Below are 23,343 nucleotides of genomic sequence, written 5' to 3'. Positions count from 1 at the left end.
AGCTAGTACTATTATTATCGTCGTTATTGTTATTGTTAGTACTATTATTGGATATTTTCTCTTCTTCTCTAGAACCCAAAACTAATGGGGGAAAATTAGGGAAATATCTCAAAGAGTTAAATTTCTTCTACTTTAATTTGTATTTTCTTCTCCATCACCTACATTTAAATAATGTGTGTATGTTGAAGAGGAGGCAGGGATATAGGAGAAGATCCTTAGCTAGGGGGGAAGTAGAAGTTTAAATCCAAGGAAGAAAGTCGGGGAAAACGAAATGGTCATCTCTGAGCTTCACTCTAAGAGAGGAAGCAACATGCTTTATTAGATTGTATTGCCATTTAGTTTACACTGAGGCTTTTAGAATTTTATAACAAGATTCTGAAATTCCAGTGATTTACACTGAACCTGGTCATCTCCTTTATGTTGATCCAGGTTACTCTATTAAATTTATTTTCAACAGTGCAAAAGCAGAAAAATTCTTTCAGAAGAAACTCATACAACAAGCTGGCCACCTTACTTAAGAAGATAACATGGACCAGTTAAGAACTGGATGGCTCAATAATTCCTATAGGGTGCTCTCTCTTATTCCGAGTATTATGTAATGTAAGCCTCTTCAGGCAGGTGAAACTTAACTGAAACCTGCAGTTCCCAGTTTTCACTAATGAAGCAGAACTGTCACCAACTAGGCACCTGGAGAAACTCAAAGGTGGGTCTGGAAGCAATTAACTGTTTTTCCAAGTTATTTCTTTTCCTTTTTTATGTTAAGGAGATGAAACCACCAACCATCCTGAAACTGACCAAACAAGAAACTCAAGGGAGATGTAACCACCAACCATCCTGAAACTGACCAAGCCTCACCACAAGACCTAGGCCCATGACCTTTGCCTTATTTTTAATGCAAAGATCTCTCCAGGAGGAGCTTAGGCCTCATTATGTGGAAGTATGTTCTCCAATTGAGCCTGTGCAAGCTAATACCTGCCTCTCCCTTTTGAATATTCATTCCCCAACCGAAATAAAAGTTCCTGCTTCCCTTTGTTCGGGGATGCTATGACTTTGGAAATGATTCCTCATGGCCTCCTATTTGCTGCAAATACACTTTACTTTGTGAGACAACTTCCACTGGTGTAGAGTCTTATTTAATGCACCAGAAGGCGAGCCCACTTGGTTCGGCAACAGAACCATTGGCAGCTCAACTACAGAAGCAGAGCAATAACTTTTCTAGCTAGAAGTGGTAATGGGAAGAGAAGAATAATGAACGTAAATAATTAAATAGAGGAAGCGTGATTTTAAAAAACACAGCAAAGTATAATCAGTTTAGCTGAGTGTTTTATGGTAAGGTTTGGCCGGAGAGATGAACACATTAGAGGCAAGATTTGCATTCAAAATGCACTTGATACATTGGAGAAGTGGGCAGATATAATAGAACAAGGCTTAAGCAGGATAAGCGCAGAGTTTTCACTAGAGAAAGCTCTCTGGGTTGCATATCTAAAAGACAGAAAAGTGCTGCCATTTTGTGGAGAAGATAGAAAACGTTCTTGAGCATGAAAAGAGGCTATAGACTAAGCGAGATCCACAGAGAAGCTCCAGGTAAGAAGTGATTTTTAACAAGGAAGAACTAGAACTACAATATAATCCTATTACTATATCCAATTTGTGTGTGTGTGTGTGTGTGTGAGGAAGATTAGCCCTGAGCTAACATCCGTCGCCAATCCTCCTCTTTTTGCTGAGGAAGATTGGCCCTGGGCTAACATCAGTGCCCATCTTCCTCTACTTTATATGGGACGCCACCACAGCATGGCTTGACAAGCGGTGCGTTGGTGCGCGCCCGGGATCCGAACCTGCAAACCCTCCAGCTGCTGAAGCAGAGTGCATGCACTTAACTGCTACGCCACTGGGCAGGCCCCACTATATCCAATTTTGTTTATGCCAATAGATCCTGTGACTTAAGCAAGATCCTGAGAGAAAAGCAAATGGAAAGAAAACAGGAATGATTTAATAATGGATTGAAAATAAGCTCTGTGAGGAAGAGCTAAAGGAACCAGGGATATTTGACCTATAAAGGAAAAAGGCTGAAGTAGATTTGTTAACATGAGTCTTTATTTTTATTCTGGGGATAGGGTTTTTTTTTTCTTTTGTGTTTCTTTCAGGTGGCAAAGATAGGTTGGGGAAGAGGGATCTGAAGAGGTAACACTTCTGAGGGCTTAAGTGACTTGCCTAAGGACACATAGCTAGAAAACATCAGAGTGACATTTAGGTCTGCATTTGCTTGATTCCAATATCCAGGCTCTTTCCACTGTTCCACACTGTCTTCCCATTGGTGTTTTTATTTGGGATTTTTACTAATCCACGCAAGTTTCTGAATATTTTGCTGCTTTCAGAAGAGGTGGTTAAGATAATGTCTCACTACCCTGGAGTCCAACAGTTCCCAGATATAATATAACTGCCCATTTAACATAACACCACCTCAACTTGTGAAGTTTCACACTTGGCTGTAGGATTAAACTGATAGTGAGTTATCATCTACTTTTCTCTTGCTACCACTTGTTTTATATTTTAACACCACAGGAATATAGCACAGAAAAAAACCAGCCTCACCTTTGCCAAATCTTGAAAGACATGATCTATTCTGGGTACCATTCAACACTTTAACGTATAAGCCTATTTACATAAACTCTTTTGTTCAGTCCTGTAGGACAGAGCATAGCTTTTAGTTCAAATACTCACTAAATTCTTAACTACACCCTACATATTTTAGATTCTCTATAATAACTGCTAGTGGAGACCTTGCTTCTTTATCATTTTAACAACAACTTTGTTGATGATGGTGGTGGGGAGGATTGTGTGTGTGTGTGTGTGTGTGTGTGTGTGTGTGTGTGCGCGCGCGCGCACATGCGTGTAGTATGAAGAGGAGTCAATAATTGTAGAGTAGAAATAACAATAAGCTTTTAAGGAAAACACTTTAGACCATGTTAGTGATGAAGAAATGAAAGAGAGGGAGGAAAAGGGGAGAAAACTAGAAAGAAAAGAGAGGAGAAATGGGGATAGAAGGAGAAAAATAGAAGGTAGAGGAAGAAGAAAGATAGTAAGGAGGGAGAAAAACTAGACTGACCCTGAGGATTGTAAATCCTCATTTTAGATGGTTTATGAGACATCACAGGCATCTATATACATAGGAAATGATAATGTATACTTTCAAGAGTAATTGGTGTTTCGATTTTTATAATATCAGAATAGATTTGGAGCATTGCTAAAAAATACATATGCTTTTGACACATTGTTCCAGAAACAGACATGGATTTTTCACACCAGTCATGCCAATTTTCTAGTCCCTTTTGTACCTAATGACCTATATCACCAAGATGGAAGACTGGAGTTGAGATTTAGTCCACATCTATGTAACTGAACAAAACCAACTAGTTATCCAGTGACCAAAGTTCAGATGTTAAAAATCCATACCTGCCCATCTGTTCCAATGGTGCCTCCACAGTCAGTAAGAAGTTCCGACATGTCATAGTAGCTAACAAACTCCCATAAGCAGGCCTCTAAGTTCAGGTTTCGGTAGAAGCGTAAGGTATTGGAACCTCTGATAGATGAGCTGTACTGGTAAGGATACATCTCTCCAACTATTTCTGGATTTTTTGTAGCATCAGTCAAGAAACCGTGGTGGGTCTTCACTTCAGTATAATCCAGGAGGTTGGAGCACTTGTGGTTTCCAACCCTCGTGCCATCCGGACTGAGGGTGAGCTCAAAGTTGGAAAGCTCTTTGGTGGAGATCACAGGGAGCATGCCTACAAGGAATTGTCATCATTGTTACCATTCTCACCAACAGCAAAGGGCTTAGAACACTTCATAATTTCCTTATCTCTTGAGAAGACAAGTCTTATAAAATACTGCAGAGGAGTGATTATTAAAGTGGTGTCCTAGGACCCCTGGGGGTCCCAGGAATTTTCCTGTGACATGAAAGCTATTTTCATAATGATACTAAGACATTATTTGACTTTTCCACTCTGATTCTGTCACTGTTATAGGTCTGTTTTTCCCTCCTCAGCCCTTTGCACCCCTGAGTCACATGTCCAATGTGAGCCTAGAGATGGTGTAGTCAAATGTGGGACCAACATTATGCTGTAAAGTAAACAGGCACATATTCCTGTCTACCTACCGTCCCACTCAACACAAATTTGGGTTTGTAATAAGCAGACAATGCAGAATTGTGTCCTTTTTCTGAGAGAGGTAGATTCTACCTTGTAGTTGCTAATGCTGCCTAATATTTCCTTTTCCTTACCTACTTAAAATATAACTAACATACCAAATAGTAAAATTAATATTAACAATTTACTTCAGTATAAAATGAATTGAGTCAAATACAACTTGAAAATGTCTCCTGAACATGAGGAAATATTCATAAAGTGTGGGTAAAGTTACTGACTCTCAAATTGTGGCCACACTTCCCTGTCCAGAGAAAAGGAACACAAACATAATACTGTTAGTTGCATTTTTTATTTTATTTTAATGCCTAGGAAATGTCTTAGTTATTGCAATAAATATTGGGAGGGATCTATAAAACTCCAGCTATGAAATATCAAATACATGTTGAAAGTGAGCGTTGAGATACCAAAATGCTTTACAGTAAGTCTAAGTTCAAGAGTTTTGAAGACATACTTGTGCTATTTCCTAAAAGCTATCATATTAATCAATGTTTTGTTTTATTGTGTTTGGACATGTATTAAATTTATCTAATTTTAGAGAATGCTTAAATTGTCAGACTTCAAAAAACTGGACAGAAAGAAAGCAGAAATACTTGAAAGGAGCAGAAGCAGCAAATTGAGCAGTTATTGTCTGCTTGGTTATTTAGGGTATTCAGTAAAATAACCAGGTAATGTGGAGCCCAAACCACCTCCACAGATTTGCTTACCCAAGTCACCTACCGTCTATGTGTGGCATCGTGACAGTGAGCTTGATAAGGTTTGCGTAGTCTGGGTCCTCGGGGCCCGTGTAGCGCAATTTAGCTGAGAATGGCTCTGCTCCCACTATCCCTGGCACCCGGGGCTGACAAAGACCTCAAGGAGAAATGAACATATTTATGCTAAGAGAAGAGAAAAGACAACACCTAAAGAATATTTTTAAAATAGGCACTATTATTTTTTTTATGTACTTTAAAATTCTCTGTGGACTAAGGCACTGCTAAGAGTAGATATCATAAGGAAGCAGAATAACATAGAGTAAGAAGTAATCACAGCAGACAGTTTAGTGTTTACTTCTTAATAGTTGGGGTATTTTATAAAGTATGAGAAAAAATAGTTATTGTTCAATGTGATTTAATATGTGCTGGACATTCTAGGTTATCACATTCACAAAATCATTTTAATATAAAGTGTGAACTGACACAGTAAAAATGATTAAAAGCCAATAGGAAAAAAGTAAGTATAATTTAATTAAGTGAATGGGATGCTTACCCTAGAATAATATACTTACGACTAGTTATAAAATATACATTATTTATAAACAAATAAAACTAAAAGTGCCCTCATTTTTAAAACAAAAAATGTCTCTTTAGAGGGGCTGGCCTGGTGGCATAGCGGTTAAGTTCGTCCGCTCTGCTTCTGGCAGCCCGGGGTTCACAGGTTCGGATCCCGGGGGCGGACCTACGCACCACTCATCAGGCCACGCTGTAGCAGGTGTCCCACATAAAGTAGAGGAAGATGGGCACAAATGTTAGCCCAGCGCCAATCTTCCTCAGCAAAAAGAGGAGAATTGGCAACAGGTGTTAGCTCAGGGCTACTCTTCCTCACACACACACACACACAAATGTCTCCTTAGAACCAGGGAGCAAAATGTGTAGTTTTCTCTATATATGTAATTTCTTACAGTATTATAATTTATAATATACTGATAATAAAACATATTGTTGCTGATATACACATACGCATACTGATATACATACTGATATATATCATTTTCTCTCTCTCTCTCTCTCTCTCTCTCTCAGTGATCTTTAAGAATTTTGACATGAAAATCTTCCTCCAATGTTTGCTTTAAGAGAATTTTGATGTTTCCATTTTAATATCATTTAGGGGACCAAGATGCTAGATTATAACTTCAAGAGAACTAGGGAACATATATTTTCTATTTGTACGAAACAGAGGAAATAGACAGGTATTTATTAGCATAGCAATAAAATCAGAGGCAGTCCTTAGCATCTGATCTGTGTGTTTTATTAATAGGGGAACTCATTTTAAGGCATTGTTTATTTATTTATTTTTTGGCACTAACACAGTAGTTTGTTTTTAAGGCAAACTTAAAAACCATATATTTTAATCCTAATAAAAGAACATGTTTCCTATACATGATATCAATAAATATTGATCCTGAGTATATAATGGTGGGAGGTGGTACATATAACTCTTCTTTCTGTGACAAAGAAACTTCTAAAATTTTGTATGAAAATGGAAGTTTTAGAAATAGAATCTTATAAATAGACTGTTATATTAAAAATCTAATTTAAAAATTCTTCTTCAGAGTGAAGGATTTGTTATAAAGTGGATTTCCTGTCTTTTCAGTGTTGTCTCCAGCTACATCCTATTCTCCACCCACAACGTGTCTGGGCTCCAGCCTGGAACATCCCCCGTAATAACAAGGTATGGGCACTGGTACATACTTCTGCACCTGGACTGTCCTTCTCCTCCTGCCCCCAGCAAACTTCTACTCATCCAACAACCAGCTTGGAGTGCCTCGGCATCACTTATGTCGTTGCATACCATCCTGCTTCACCTCCTGATCCTTCCTCCTCTCTCTCTCACATGCTTCCCCACTTCTCTGCTTGTCGTTCCCAGAATATTCCAAGTTCTTGCATGCTTCTGTGAGTCATTGCTCATGCTTTTTTCTCTGCTGTTTTCAAGATGCAGCTAAGCATCTCCTCTTTGATGAAACCTCTCCTGACCCACTCAGGGTAGAACTAATGACTCCTACTTTTGCATTTTGAGCCTTGTACAGACCTAAAATTTGTCTGTGTCCTCAATTTGAGTATAAACTCCTTGAGGACAGGAATCTCGCCTTATTTTTCTTATTGCCAGCATAAAGTATGGCATATAATAATAAGTGATCAAAAAATGAAATGAATTAATATTTGTTTTCTAAAGAATATTTTCATAAAAATGGATTTTATAGGGTATTAAGGAATATGTGAGGGCACTTGGAAGAATTAATAACCAGAGTTAGAGATTTATAATATTCCACGGTATTCCAGTGGTCTTCATGTGGGAATGGCAATGCATTACCTTCTTCTTTGCCAATGGTTACAATAGGACTCATCAGCTCCAGGCCCTCATTGCCATTGGCATTCACGGCACGAGCCACACACTGCACCCTGGAGCCAGGCTGAAAGTATATGGAGTCTAAAGTGATCATCTTGGATGACGTAAAAAAGGTGTCAAAGTCCACTTCTCTCATGGGGCTGGTCACACCATCAGGGCCAGCGGGTGCACTAATCAGCCATCGGTACCGCGTCAATGTGTCATTGATGTTCTCACTTGCACAAATAGAGCCTGTTTTGTCATAGTCTGAATATTTAGGGTTGCAAGCCTATGGAAAACAAACAACTATGTTAGGGCCACGGTACAGAACTATGTGGAAATGATTCCTCTCAAGGTCTCACAGTGTTTTCACTGCTGCGTTTTCCATTTCCAGATGCTAGTCCTGCAACTTTCAAATTCCTATTCTAGCCATAATAGCTTTTATGAACTCTAATCTTCCATTTCAAACAGCTTATTGGACATGTCCACCTCTAACTTGATACATGTAAAATTATTATTCATTTTATCATCTCTCAAATCCTCAGAGTTGCCAAATCATCTTTTTTCTTTCCCCCTCCCTTCCTTCCTCTCTCTCTCCCTCCCTCCTCTCTCTCATCTTGCCCCCACATCCAGTGGGTCAGTGAACTTGGTTGATTCTTTTGCAATACTTCTTAAGTTGCTCCCTTCTCATTCCCAGGGACCACCTCCCCATCTAATTCAGAGCCTTTCTAGTCCAATGACACACCTGCCCTGCTAACACTCCAAAATATACTTTCTTCTCATGCCATTCTTCTGTGCAAGAACTCCCTGCTACCCAACAAATGAAGCCCACTTTCCTTAATATAACATTTAAAGACCTCTACAACTTGGCAGCAAATTATGATGTCTGCCTTGTGAATTCAATAAACGTTTATGTGTAGCTATTGTATGTAGGTCATTATACCAGGGCTGTTGTTATGTAAAAATAAATATGACCCAGTGTTTTCTCACAAAGAGCTTATAATTTAGAGTCAAGAGAAGGCAAGTAAAAAAGTGATGATAACATGTCATTTTTTATGCTATTCCTCTAGATGTAGTTTGTGTTGCAATCACTTCTTCCTGGAATGACCTTCCCTTATCTGACTCTTATCTGAAACTACTGAAATTCCCCCAACTATCCCAAGCCTTCCTTCACACATGGAGCTGCAGCCCTAGCTAGTCTGTATCATTCTCATAATAATAATGATCACATCTTGCCCTATAGTACAGTAACTGATTCCTGTATATTTTTCTCTTCCTTATTTTTAAATTCCTTGAGTTCAGAGTTCAACACTTATTTATTTTTCCATCAGTGATAGACCCTGAGATAACACAAGATAACACACTATGTACACATCAGTTAATAAACCTCTAGTGGATAAAGGAAGAAAAATGGGAGCTTTAATTGATTAATGTTATATTTTCCCTTCTAAAGTTCAAAGCTTCAAACTTGTAGTATTTTCCCACTTTTATTTCTGCATGACAAAGCCAATACTATATTGGTTAATGTTTATAATTATTTTAAATAATTATTTTACAAGTTTCTCAATTTTGTCAATTTCCTACTCACTGTGATACAGACGACAGGATAGCCAGACACAGGTCCAGCACTCTCTTTAGCTCTGGAAGTGTCATCATACATCAGTAAGGACACAATTTGAGGGACAGAAGGAAAAGTGACATCTGCCATGCTGTTCATTTCTTCTATATACACAATGGCTTTGGTCATCTAGAAGAAAAAGATAATTATCTGTAGTTACTGAAATAATTGACTCTTGGTGCATCTATTGTACAGGATAATACCCATGATGCTCAGCAAGTCCTTGGCTTCATTATGATGAAAACTGTCACATGCAGAGCCCCTGCAGAGTGACAGGCCCTATGCAGCTTGTTCCATGTAACCCTGACACCTTGGCCATATCTTATGGTACAGGGGAGGGTACCTGAGCCCAGGGCTTGCTGCGTTGGCCAGTGGTCCACAAGGTATTTGGGCTCTAATTTTTTGCTCCAAAGTGATGATAGTAGCTAAATCTGTCTGGGCATTGTGAAGTGGAAGATCCATGAAAAAGTCAATTAGTTGATAGTGGGAGGAAAGGTGAAAGACACCCCAAGAGAAGGCAGACCCTAGACGTCACATGATAGCACGGGCCATGTGGAAGTGGATGCTAGAGAAAAGCAAAGCTTTAATGAGCAGAGACCAGAAGCAGAGCCTGAAGCACAGGCAGAGGGAGAAGTTGAGCCACAGACAGAGGAGGAATCTATGAACATCCACTGCTGGGATGGTGACAGGAACACCTCGATGATAACTTTTCCTTAGCTCCCGAATAACCTTCCAATATCTGGCTATAAATCACAATTTGCAAATCTATATTTACATGTGTATTCTCTTTTTGTTCAGATATAAGCAATCTTTCTTGGTTACATGTAAAAAACCCTTTTATATTAATTTTAATATTTTTCTCTCTTTTTTTATTGCGGTAACATTAGTTTTTAACATTATATAAATTTCAGGTGTACATCATTATATTTCGACTTCTGTACAGACTACGCCGTGTTCACCACCAAAAGTCTAGCTGCCATCCATCACTGTCCACATGTCCCCCTTTACCTCTTTTGCCCTCCCCCCAACCCCCTTCCCCTCTGGTAACTACCAATCTGTACACGTGTATTTTTTGGTGGGGGAGCTGAGGAAAATTAGCCCTGAGCTAACATCTGTGCCAATCTTCCTCTACTTCATACGTGGGTCACCGCCACAGCATGGCTGACAAGTAGTGTAGATCTGCACTCGGGATCTGAACCTGCAAACCCCGGCTACCAAAGTGGAATGTGCCGAAATTAACCACTATGCCAGGGGGTTGGCCCCAATCTTCCACTTTTTTGCATGAGGAAGATTAGCCCTGAGGTAACATCTGTGCCAATCCTCCTCTATTTTGTGTATGTGTCGCCGCCATAGCATGGCTGATAAGTGGAGTAGGTCCACACCTGGGAGCTGAACCCATGAACCTGGGCCCCCGGAAGCAGAGCATATGGAACTTTAACCACTTGGCCACGGGGCCAGCCCCAGCTGCCGTACATGTGTATTCTTAAAAGAAGCTTTTATCACTTGAGGTGATCTGAGTGAATCTCTGTTCCTTTCACTCAAAAGAGTTTAATGCAATGCTACATAAAAATAACAATAAAAGACTCATTTTTTATGTGATTAAAACTTTAGTTTTATAAATTACTTTAGGTTTAAAGGTCAAAATTCTGTGAAAATTATGTTTATCTTAAAGAAAATCTGGTTGATGATACAATATAAATAAACACGGAAAAAAAATGTTAGGACAGGAACATTTTGATCACTGAGGCTCTGGACATCAATTTAATAAAGCTAGAATGAACAAGTAGGAATTTTGAGGGTTAGCAAACTAACCTTTGTGAGTTAAAATGTGTGTTTTAATGAGTTGTAGCACTGAATTAATCATCTCATCTTTGTGCTGAGATGAGACTTTCTTTCTGGAGGTTAATCCCAAATTCAAGTATTACTGACTGAAATTGGGAGGGTAAGTGGGCTGATGTGGGGCTCAGTGACTCTAGTCTTTGAGTTTCTACAAACGTGATTTTTCAAAGAAAGAAACAGAAATTTCTTGATTACGATCTAATAGGAACAAAATTTATTTAGGAGGTGAAAAGAGATTATGCGCATCTCCTTTATAAAGGCTTATACAAAGTCCCATTCCCTTATTGTATACTATATGATGCTTACATGCATTTTCCCTAATAATATGCTGGCCATGAATTTATATCCACATTTTATTGCTTACCTGCGTCTCTGCTATCATATTTTCATCGGGTTTTAGGTGAACAGTGAAGGACTCTCTCATCTCTCTTATCCCATCAAAGATTACTTCAATTTCAACAACGTGCTGGGTTTCTCCCTCCTTAAATTCAATTTCTACAAATGCAAAATCACAGATTTAAATCGTTTATGTATGAACATGAGAAGTTTTTGTCAAGCTTTCTTGACAATGGCTCACAGTGAGAAGTACATCTTACATTGTGGCCCAGTGTATTTGTGTGTGTGTGTGCGAATAAAATGGAATAAAAAGTTTAAAAACATCACTTATGCTTACTATATTCATTGCACTCTGATATTTTCTATTCTATTCCATTTTATCCAGAAGAAAATTCGAATCATAAGCTACTAAATTGAGTTATTGACCCACAGTTTGAAAAAATGCTGAGGTATGCAATGGAAAATCAGCAGGTCTAATATTAGGACATAACCAGTCGAAATCGCCTCTCATTTCCCAGAATTTCTAAACCAACAGGACACAAGTCAAACAAATATGATCACAGGTATTATTGAGTGTGAATAGCATTTACATTATGTATGTATCTAGAAAAGCTGGATATAAAATTGAGACTTTTAATATCATATCAAACTATATTTTAAAAAGACTTCTTTTTGCTGTTGATGTAAATCTTGGAAACTCTTTTTTAGATAAATGTTAATGGTATTTTTCTCTTACCCCTATCCGTCCTCACAAAAAGAATGCTTCATTGTCACGAAAATCAAATGCAATTATGAGAATCCTTTTCTTAATGAAACCGGCAAAGAGTTAGCCATTGATAATTAAACAGCTAGTAACTATGGGGGATCAGAATTGGCCCCACCCCCACTAACTAACCAAAGGAGTATGGGATGGGAGGCCTGCCCCCAGAACAGACCATCACCACAGACATCTCTGGTGACTGGGTGGGTCCCTGCTAAGCCCATTCTTAGTTCTGGTTGCCCTTTATAAAAGACATTTACATTTGTAAAGAAAATCTCCATTTGTAAAGGTATCTTCTTCCCTGTACCAGGAGGAAGGAGGGGGATGGCCTTACCTAGAAACTTATCAGAACGGAAGATGAGGACTTAAATCTGCATGATAAACTTACGCATTGTTAACTGTGCTGTTTAGGTAATATGCTATCTGACTCCCACTAGGTTCCTATAGGTAACGTCACCCTGGAGTCGGGGTCACCATGGTAATGGGTGTTTGAGCTATTTTTTCAGGAACTGAACCCCTTGTCCACTTCAGGCCAGTTTGAGACCACCAACCCATCAACTGGGACTTTTTGATGGTAAGAGGTTGGAACTCCACCCTCAGGGCATGCTAATGCCGCCATTCTGTGAACATGTGTCCTACAAAGAGGCATGAAGCCTGACTACGCTTGTGCAGATCATCAATTACCTCATCTCTCCTCACCTCCAATCATTTCAGACCAGCTTGCCCCCTTCCCCATAAATACCCGAGTCCCTATCTTCGGGGAGGCGGATTTGAGACTTGTTCTCCCGTTTTCCTCACTTGGCTGCCTTGTGATTAAACCCTCTCTCTCTGCAATCTCGTCCGTCATCTCCGTAATTGGCTTTCTGGGCGTTGGGCAAAAACGGACCTGGTGCGGTAACATTAACCATTTCAAAATTATTAAAACATTAAGAATTAATTGATTTTCTTGAACTCATGAGTAAGCAGCTGACCATACTATGAAACTTGGATAGACTATTTTGCTGGTTTTACCATACCTTTTGAGAAACTGGCTCAGGAGAGAAATAAAGAACATAATGCATAATCATTCCAATTAGAGAAAATAACAGATGCTGCTTTCTGACATAACTGCAGTTCCATCATTATAATTCTAAATTATAAGTCCTTTAAAATGTGGCAGAAGAAAATGTGTCTCCAACGTATTTTTCTTTTCCTACTTCTATTTTTTTTGTCAATTATGGAAAAGTAAGCCAGATTCATCTTTAAAATTAGCTCTGTTTCTAGATACAGCCATTATCCACATCAGCCTTAGCATGTTCTATAGTCTGAGATTTCTCATACCCTAAGAGATCTTATGGTTCTTGTTCCAGAGGATGAAAGTAGCCAATCATCTGGCCCACCAATTTGTTTGGTAGCACCTGTGGGATGTTGTATTAATTAGTTTCTAACACTTAAAAATTTGGAGATTTCATAGGCAGATGCAGATCTTTTTTCAGTTCTTTTGCATTTTTCTGCCTAGCAACAGTCAGCTGGCTAAGAGAGGACAGGCATTTCCCAGCAGCGAATGGACTTTCCAGTTCAATACCATCCCTGTCACTCTATTTTCCCCTCAAACCTCCTTGGTTCCTCATTTTCATTGCTTGTCTTAGCCCTGTAAGCATTCAAGTTTTGTAACTCTCTGAATTATACAAACCCAATTTCCAAGAAGTTAAAAAGTTAAGAATTTATTTTAAATATTTAAATTATTGTTTTCTTAAAGTACAATTGCTAGATGATAGACAGTTTTCTCAATCACTGTAGCCTTTATCTGTCATTTTAGACATTTTTAGCACAACACATATTTCAACTTACATTCTATATTTAATTTTTTCTGTTTATTTGTGAAGGACTGACCTCAATTTGGAACACAAAAAGAGAAATTAAGATATGTTTCAGAAAATATTACTAAATTTTTATTATAAATAGCATGTTGACATTTATGGGCTAAAAGAGACAAAGGCTGATTTAATGTTATTTAACTTTTTTCTGACTTCATTTGTCAGTTTACTATATAGGTATAATTTTGTTTCTGTTTTAGCAAAAAGAATTGTTTTATATTTTAAAAAAACATTTTCTGTTAAAGGTCATATTGTCCATATTTAGAAGGTGTTTCCTTCATGTAAAACCTACTCACTACAGAAAGACTTATTTTAGATTTTATAATTTAGTAGCTAATCAGGGTTTTTTTTTCTTTCCTTTTGGGTTGTATGTGATTTATATAAAATATATCACTGATGCCAGCCCTGATATCAGTTCCCCTACATTAAACCCAGCATATATGGGGTTGAAACCAAAAGTACTCATCCTCTTTTCCTGTTTCTCCAAGTTACAGTCATATGTAAATATCAGGGTTCTTTTTGAAGTCTTTTTTTTTTTTTTTGAGGAAGATCAGCCCTGAGCTAACATCCATGCCAATCCTCCTCTTTTTGCTGAGGAAGACGGGTCCTGAGCTAACATCTATTGCCAGTCCTCCTCCTTTTTTTCCCTTTTTCTCCCCAAGGCCCCAGTAGATAGTTGTATGTCATAGTTGCACATCCTTCTAGTTGCTGTATGTGGGACGCGGCCTCAGCATGGCCGGACAAGTGGTGGGTCGGTGGGCGCCCGGGATCCAAACCCGGGCTGCCAGCAGCGGAGCGTGCGCACTTAACTGCTAAGCCACGGGACCGGCCCCAAATATCGGTTTTTTAAACCTTTGTATCCCTGAACTTCACAAGGCAAACAGAAGTTACAAATTGTTAAAAGGCCAGGTGGCCTCACACTGGGCTCACACTGAAGTTTTGGCTAATTACCAGTTCTTGAGGTTTATTAAAGGGAGGCTGATATCCAGAGAATATCAAGAAGCTGAAGCTTCCCAGACCCCAACTCCTTGGCTTCCTGGCACCAGGATCCACCCATCATGGAGGCAGACCATCAAAGACAGTCCCGCCTTTGATTCTCTTATCTCACCATCCTCCTCCCTGCAAACAGCCTCACAAGGCCAAACGCAGGCTGCTGGGAAAGCGCCAACCAGCAAGGCCACAGACTCCCCCTCCCTATAAGCAGCTACATTCCTCGCAACCTTTAAACCCCCTTGCCTCCCATCTTTCAGGGAGACAGGACGAATTTGAGGGCTCACTCTCGTCTCCCGGCTGACGTTACCGGAAATAAAAACCCTTTCCTCGCCACAAGCCTAACGTTCCAGTTTTTATTTGGCCCCTCTTGTGTGGCGGGTAAAGAACCTGTGTAGGAGTCTGGTAACATTATCATCCTTTACATAGAGAATAATCTGAGGATAACTTTGAAGCTCTTTACCATATATGCAAAAAAAACACAAGCTCCTTTGTAGAAGATGCTCTTTTTTCCTATTGTCTCATTAAATTTATTACTTAGTAATAACTATCAGTCACTTTCCAAATTTTGTTCGCAAGTTAGGAGATCAAGAAGAATGCCTGAAGCTCTAAGATCATCAAGAACTCATGATGGCTGGTAGTGAGAGGTAGGAAGCTAGAAACAAAGTGGAAAGTAGAACTCCAAATAATTCATAAACTTAATTTTGAACATCAATTTACGTCTGTTCTGTTGGCAAATAATTCATAGAAACAGAGAGAGAAGAACTGATTTGTTAAGAACTTACTTAAAAGTAAGTGGTAAAATGGTCCAAAAATTTGAAGGAGGCGGCGGATGGATGAAAGCCATCCGTAATGGGCCTCTAAGGCCCAGAGAATTCATTGTCTCTGTGTTTGGTATTTCACCACTCTTTCAGTGCCCTCCATTAACACAAAGTTTTCTAGCTTTAAGTTTTAAATTGTTAGTGTTCTATAAACTATAATAGACTATCATCTCGGCTATCATGCACATTTTCAATGTAACAGAATATGCCAGGAAAGTTATTATTTAATATCTGATTACCATAATGAAGTAAAACCCATTGAAAGTTAAAGTAGTCTCAAAACAGAAGGTCATCTAGTACATCTACTCAAAATTTCCTGACATCCTAACACATATACCTTGTAAGTCAAAAAAGAAAATCTTGGAAATAAATTCCATTGTCTTTGTTTTTCTGAAGGAGATTAATTTGAAGGATTATGTCTATTTTTATCTCAGTTTGATATTTCTCTTCTTTTGTCAAGGGCACCAGCACTAACACACAGTGTGAGCATGACCCATCTGGAGACAGGCCCTGGGAGCCCCCATACCTTCCGACACAGGGTGATAGTCTTCTCCAGAAGTAGCTGAGCCATCCTTGGTGTGGACTCTCACGATGGAAACCTTTGAGGTGTCTCCTTGGCGAATCACGGGAATTTTTATAACCACCGACTGTCCTGGTTCTCTGGGTTCACTGACGCTAAATTTGGTTTCTCCAAATTTAATAATTGTCTCTACAATTGTAAGAAACGTGGACAAATTAAATTCTAAGGGGAATGCTTTTTCTTCATTTATGTTTCTTTCCATGTGGGAGGAGCTTAATTATATCATACTCCTGGCTTCTCTCTGTCCCCTCACCCAATATTATTTGTGAGTGTGTTAGGAGAAACTGAGCCCAGCTCCTTCCTTGGGAATTAACCAGCCCCCAAAGAGCATGTGCTCTGGGCAGTCTCTATATGCCAACAATTTTATGGGAGTGAGCCACTGAGAGTGGGAGAGGAGGGAGGAAACTGCTGGCTCAGGAATCACTGCACCCAAGGGTGTGTGAGGAGGGCAGAGGAGGTATGAATGTTTGGGATGCAGACTTTAGATATAAACCACATTCTCCAACATCAACGTCCAGTTTTGGGGGTTTTTTTGGTGCAAAAGATTGGCCCTGAGCTAACATCTGTGCTAATCTTCCTCTATTTTTGTATATGGGATGCTGCCACAGCATGGCTTGATGAGTGCCGTGTAGGCCTGCACCGAGGATCTGAACCCGCGAACCCCAGGCTGCTGAGGCAGTGTATGCGAACCCAACCACTACGCCACCGGGCTGGGCCCCAACTTCCAGTTTTGATGGTGTATTTCATTCCCCATTTGACTTAATCTTTTTCCTATTTCTCAATTACTTTAAAACCCTAGTCAGAAAGAGGGGGTTATTTTCTGAGCCACTTAACTTTACCATAGATGGATTTCAGTTCCCAATTTACAGCTGAGCACAAGAAATGACTTCTTACTATCAGCATCATCTCGGATCCTTATCAGAGTTTCATTTTGTTCACCAACTGTAGCCCCAAAGGGAGAGTTGCTTTGTGGAGTGCCGAGAACCAGGCGGAGCTCCTCTACCTCCTCATACAGTACATCCTCCAGCAGCTCAAGGATACAAGGCTTTTCCGTCTCACCTGGAACAATAATAATAACAGCAGGCCAATCATATCCCAGAGGCCAAAAAGGATACAACTGCAATTAGATGTGAGCACCACAAGGGCAAGGATATTGCTTTTTCCCTGCCGTGTTGACATTGCAAAGAATAGTGTCTGGCATGTAATAAGCCTTCAATAAATATTTACTGAATGAATGAGTAAATATTTGAACATATGTAATGACAGGTCTCTATTTATACAGGGAATTTCTTTAATGTCTGTCTTTAAGTTCTGTCACTCATCTTAGAAAACAAGGGGAAAAAAAGCAAATGCCAGTTTTGTTTACGAATTTCTAGCATCATGATCAGGAAGCAAATTTAGCAAGCTTGTACTGGTTGGTCATTCTTAATTTGACTGCTGTACTAATTTCTAATACAACTATTGGATAAAAGTCATCAAATGTTTTAAGACTCTGGATACATGCTAAAATGTGACATCTATTTCCTTCCATTTCTGTCATTTGAACATTATCTCTGAGCATTGTAAAATCTATACATTTGATATGCCCTTTTCCACTGAATAAGTTTTGAATAAACAATATTGTACATTGCTGGAAACCAATCAACAAGTTGATACAGAAACCAAAAGGACATTCATTCAATCTGTTAGAACCTACCTCACCTTATTATCATCTAGTACACATAAAACCATGTCATAAGCTTGTTTGAAATCAAGAACTTGTATTTCCCTGATATACATTTCTCACCAAAAACTTGGCTTCCTCAAATTTCAAATAAAAATTTCAAGCTCAAACTTACCAGGGAGGAATGTGATGATGGAGATCTCAGTATTTGGGCGTTCTTCAAAGTCCATCATCACTTGTGCAGACCCCTGCCGTGTATAGCATCTCACTGAAGACCTGTACTGGATATCTCCACTCCTGTGGATCACTGCAACTATCTGCCCATCATTTTCATTTCCAGTATATACTCGTTCTTTGAATTGCATCTTAGGCACTGAAAAAACAAATACAGGCATACCTCGGAGATCTTGCAGGTTCGATTCCAGACCACCGCAATAAAGAGAACATCGCAATAAAGTGAGTTACACGAATTTTCTGGTTTCTCAGTGCATGTAAAAGTTACGTTTATACTATACTGTAGTCTAGTAAGTGTGCAATAGCATTATGTCTAAAGAAACAATGTACATATCTTAATTAAAAAATGCTAACCATCATCTCAGCCTTCAGTGAGTTGTAATCATTTTGCTGGTAGAGAGTCTTGTAAAAAACTCAATACCTGCAAAGCGCAATAAGAGGAGTGCAATAAAACGAGGTAAGCCTGTAAACGTATAGATCAAAGTGAGCAGAAGTTTCCTTAAGGAAAATGGCATTTCAGAAAACATGGGTTAGTGGAAAGAAGAGTGGAACAGAAGTGAGAAGAATTGAGTTCCAGTCTTCACTTAGTCACTTGCCAATGTTTTGGCCCTGAGTAAATCACTTAAGTGTTTTGATTTCTTTGTCTTTGAAATTTTGCTCTGCCCATTTTGTGGAGTAGGAAGATGCAATGAAATATTAAAAAGTGGATAAAACCAGAGACTTTAAGATATCTGTGTCTATATATGTTGCTTAATCATGAGTTTTTAGAATTTCTTGATATGAATAGCACTAAATATCGTGCACATAATTATAAGTATAGTTTACCCAGACGGTGTTGGAAAAACTGATGAGTATAATATTATATATATATATAAGATTTTTAGGTGACACCTATGCTGGGTCAATTAAATATAGATTTCATTGACAATAAGTTAGACTCCTCCAAGCAATGTCAAGATTATCATGGTTGAAGATTATTTAGAATTCCCTTGTGATGACATGACAGAGAGCCCTGCCGTGTGTCCAGCAGCTGGTTGTCTCAGAACAATGTTTTTGGCACCTTATTAGGGAAATTTCAGGAGTGTCTGGGTGTAAGGAGATGACAGAAAGTGTCTTGTGTTGAGAAATGGAAAAAGACCATTGATACTCAAAGGTCTGTGCAATTTCATGTGGTTCTACTACCCATTTGTAGTGAAAGAATTATTGAGACACAATCAAGATATTGATGACAATCTCATTTTCTTGTTTTTAATTTGAGAGGAAGATTACAAGTTTTCTTCTGAGTTTACATAATTCTATCAAAATGATCAGGAAGAGAAAGGAAGACAGGGTCAGCTAGGGTATTGTTATGGGTTGAACTGTGTCCCCTCCAAACTCATAGGTTGAAGACCTAACCCCCAGGACCTGAGAATGTGACCTTATTTGGTGATAGGGTCTTTACAGAAGTAATCATGCAAAAATGAAGCCATTAGGGTGGGCTCTAATTCAATATAACTGGTGTCCTTATAACAAGGGGAAATTTGGACACAGAGACACACATAGAAGATGATGTAAAGACACATAGGGAGGGGGCTGGCCCAGTGGCACAAGCAGTTGGGTGCGCACGCTCTGCTTGGGTGGCCCGGCGTTCGCCAGTTTGGATCCCGGGTGCGCACTGACACACCGCTTGTCAAGCCATGCTGTGGCGGCATCCCATATAAAGTAGAGGAAGATGGGCATGGATGTTAGCCCAGGGCCGGTATTTCTCAGCAAAAAGAGGAGGATTGGCAGATGTTAGCTCAGGGCCAATCTTCCTCACACACACACACAAAAAAGACACATAGGGAGAAGATGGCCTTCTACAAGACAAAGAAAGAGGCTTGGAACAGATCCTTCCCTCACAGCTCTCAGAAGGAACCAACCCTGCTGACACCTTGATCGTGGACTCCACCATCCAGAATTGTGAAAACAAGAAATTTCTGAGTCTGTAGTACTTAGTTATGGCAGCCTTAGCAAACTAATACAGGTATATAAATCATAGTTTATCATTTTACTAACAGTTATATAAACTCTAGCTCATCATTTTACTTATCATTGTAAATTAACAAACACTCACAATCTGAGATGGAATCATTTATGGACACTGTGGCTTTGCAGGGCTCGCCGAGGGCAGCATTCATTGGCATACGAAGCACCAGTTCAAATTTCTCAATTCCTTCCAGCACTGGTTGTCCAAGATCATCCAGAATGGTAACACGAACAGTCTGCATGTTGACTCCAGGTGCAAAATCTAAATTACGACTGATTCCCACATAGTCTGTTCCAGCTATGACAGTAGCAAAAGAATTATTCAATTGGGGATTGACTAAATTTGAACAAAATTATGAAAAGCAAATTATGTAGATTTATTTATACTTATTTAAAAAAATAAAGGCCAGCATAACATTACAGAAAAGTATATTTAATGAAATGCAAAAGATTAGTATCTACATTAGTTATTGAGATAGTAGATCAACGATCATGTTCTGATCTTTGTTTTATCTATGTCTAACTATTTTAGCTTTAGTTATTTTAGCTTTCTGTCTTATAGTTCTTCCGTCTTTATTCTGGAATTCTCAAATAGAGCTAATAAAAATCAGGTCTAAAATAATCAGCCTATCAATCAAATATATGATTATCATAAATTGTATATAAAATATATATGTTTAAATTTTGTTAACATTAGTTAAATATCTATATTTTTACAGTTAAATATCTATATTTTTTCTATATTTTTTGGAGCTACTGCGGAACATCCTATTTAGGTGTGTTTAAAGCACACCTAGTTAAAGTAACACATTTCAGATACAAGTTTTTGTCCCACAAGCTCCACCCACACTTGCCCCAGGCAAAGAGGGCAATCCTTGATTCTCAAAGAGCTATTTGGTCTTTGGCTTATTATTTTACAGACCATGCGGCACATACCTAGTGTTGACATCTCCATTTGTGTCTAAAGTAGTTAAAAACAAAACTGTCTGTTAATCTTTAGGCACTAGATCCATATAGACTGGGAGTGGGGAATAGTTCAATGTTACTGGTTCTCTTTGTTTTCATAACTTCTGCTCTTCTACCTCTCATTTTACATCTACTTTACCTCTGACTGTGCAACTATGTTTATCTGTATCTGTCTTTGTTTTTTAAAATCTCTACCTGAATTTCTTTGTGGTTCTTCTTGTACTTTTCTTTCCTTGCTTCTTCACATTTATTCTCATCTCTCTCTCTCTCACTTTCTCTCTTGGATTTGACTTTTCTCTTAAAATATGACTAATTTGTCTAAACAAATATTTAATGGACACTTACTACATGCAAAGTATTATGCTGGTTCTATTACATTAAAAAAGTTAAAACCTAAGGGTGACTATTAAAATGGTACGGCCCCTGCTTGCTTTGTGTAATGAATGTGTGGTGTGTGTATGATGTAGATGGGTGCATGCATGTGTGTGTATGAGAAAGAAAGAGAGTTTGTATTGTTGGTAATTTAGAAGAAGAAGAAGAAAAAAAGAAATTTCTAATCCTATGCTTGTCATAAACTATATGCTCAACTTGTTGGAGCTGTAGATTCCAGAGGCAGGATGTGGCCTATACAGCTAGGACAGCTTGGGTAACGAAGTGTGGAAAGAGTCTCTGGGTCTGAAGTAGCTATGAAGACACTCGGTTAAAATGAGGAAGGAGTCAAGTTGGAGATGCACACTCACGTGATACTTAAATGTCACTAGATTTCTGTGAGGGTGGCCAGTATGATTATTCTTGTTGTGCATATGATGTCATAATACTCAATGATGTTAGATTTGCCAAGTTTAGAGAACCAATTCATGCAAATATAGCATTAGAATTTAGCGTCTTTGACTTACGTGTTTGTAACTTAGCCTCTGATTCATGGTCCTTAAATGTATTTTCTCAGAAGTAAATAGAGCCTAGATTTATCTATTATACAGTAATAATTTCAGAAAAAAATCCATTCAACCAGCTTGCTTTAATAGGAATAAAGTATTTTAGCTGTAAAGTATTTTGTGCATGGTAAGTTGAACATTGCAGAACAATCAAAAGAGCTTATATAGGAAACTGCTCACCATCGGCAGAGGGAGGATCTGTTTTCCGAGATCTCACGGTTACACTGGAAGACCTGGACAGGTCAGTGCCCGTTCTCCATACCCGCACTTCCACATAGCCGGCACTCTCATCCACAGAGTACTCGACATCACCAAAGTAGAAGACTGGTTCTGTTAAGAATGAAACAGAAACCCTTTCTGTGATTGTTCTTTGTCCACCTCAGACTCTGCTGATGTAATTCCAAAGAAGCTTTGGCTTCATCTTATTGACTTCCTTATATCATCGTATTTCTTTCTTTTAGTTAGATAACATCTCTTTAATCTGTAGATTTATTATATAGTTTGAGGTCAAAATGTCTCTATTGAAAAAATATATATGATAAATTGCCTAGTGGAACATTCTCATCTTGAGGCATAAGAGTTACTTTGTCCTCTGAATGTAGGATTATAAACAGCTTCTAAAGGTACTTTTTGGAAATTTAGCAGGTAAAAATAGAACCAAAATGAAACAAAACACAGAAGGCTAAAATTTGACAAGTTTGTTTTGACTGCTCATTTTATCATCGCCTATTGCGTCTTCACTCTAGAGACTATTTACATTATGACATCTTCTAGTCCATCAGATTTGGGCTTAATCCAGTGCATTTGGGACTGTTATAATCACTACACAGTTAGCACCTTATTGGCATAACTAGACTGAATACATATGACGACCAGTCCTGAAGACTTTAGGAGTAGCAGGGCACGAGTGTAGGTTACCTGTGGGGTTTTGGGGATATCCTATACCAACTGAGGTTCCACTAGAGAAATAATCTCATACCAAGGGGTTTACAATTGTCTTAAACACATATGAAAATGATGTGACTTAGGTCATTAAAGTAGGACACTGACTTTGGAGACCTGTCTTTTTCTCCAGTATTGGTGATGAATTAAACTAACCGTGCTACCTGATTCCACCCCTGACCAACAGTTTACCTTGTGAACAGCTGCCAGAAGTCTGAGGTACAGCAGTTAGCTGACTAATGAAGAAAATGGCAAGATAATTTGTGAGCTTACTTAAAAAAATTTTTGAAACATTTATAGGCTCACAAGAAGTTATAGAAATAGTATACAGAGTACATACCTTACCCATTGTGAGTTGAGTTTATAAGCAACCATTAACAAAGATAAATTAATTGAGTGTATACACATAATAAGGCCCTTTGACTTGAGACGTTTTAGTCATTTGTGTCTGGTTTTACAAGACTCAAAAGGATGGAGTCTAAAAGAACATGCAACTCACATCAATGTTCC

At 38.7% G+C, this 23,343-nt stretch overlaps 1 protein-coding gene and 1 long non-coding RNA gene across 3 annotated transcripts in view; one reads left to right on the top strand and one right to left on the bottom strand.

The window, feature by feature from the left end:
* Nucleotides 1-23,343, bottom strand: part of FREM2 (FRAS1 related extracellular matrix 2) — a 177,198-nt gene that overhangs the window by 21,688 nt on the left and 132,167 nt on the right. For both annotated transcript variants that reach the window (XM_058547636.1, XM_058547635.1), the window contains exons 7-16: nucleotides 22,072-22,221; nucleotides 20,079-20,288; nucleotides 17,925-18,122; nucleotides 16,981-17,145; nucleotides 16,033-16,215; nucleotides 11,108-11,238; nucleotides 8,875-9,033; nucleotides 7,272-7,575; nucleotides 4,923-5,054; nucleotides 3,454-3,785 (exon numbers count right to left, since the gene is read on the bottom strand). In XM_058547636.1, coding sequence (XP_058403619.1) covers nucleotides 3,454-3,785; nucleotides 4,923-5,054; nucleotides 7,272-7,575; nucleotides 8,875-9,033; nucleotides 11,108-11,238; nucleotides 16,033-16,215; nucleotides 16,981-17,145; nucleotides 17,925-18,122; nucleotides 20,079-20,288; nucleotides 22,072-22,221 — 1,964 coding nt within the window. The remainder of the gene's footprint in view (nucleotides 1-3,453; nucleotides 3,786-4,922; nucleotides 5,055-7,271; nucleotides 7,576-8,874; nucleotides 9,034-11,107; nucleotides 11,239-16,032; nucleotides 16,216-16,980; nucleotides 17,146-17,924; nucleotides 18,123-20,078; nucleotides 20,289-22,071; nucleotides 22,222-23,343) is intronic.
* LOC131409916 (uncharacterized) lies at nucleotides 1,154-16,027 on the top strand. Its single transcript, XR_009221077.1, has 3 exons — nucleotides 1,154-1,584; nucleotides 6,555-6,632; nucleotides 15,967-16,027. It is a non-coding gene; the product is annotated as an uncharacterized LOC131409916 (long non-coding RNA).

The sequence above is a fragment of the Diceros bicornis genome, chromosome 9 (assembly GCF_020826845.1).
Source record: "Diceros bicornis minor isolate mBicDic1 chromosome 9, mDicBic1.mat.cur, whole genome shotgun sequence".
Lineage (NCBI taxonomy): Eukaryota > Metazoa > Chordata > Mammalia > Perissodactyla > Rhinocerotidae > Diceros > Diceros bicornis.
Note: the sequence above shows the minus strand (reverse complement) of the source record. Positions and strands in the feature narration are given on the sequence as shown.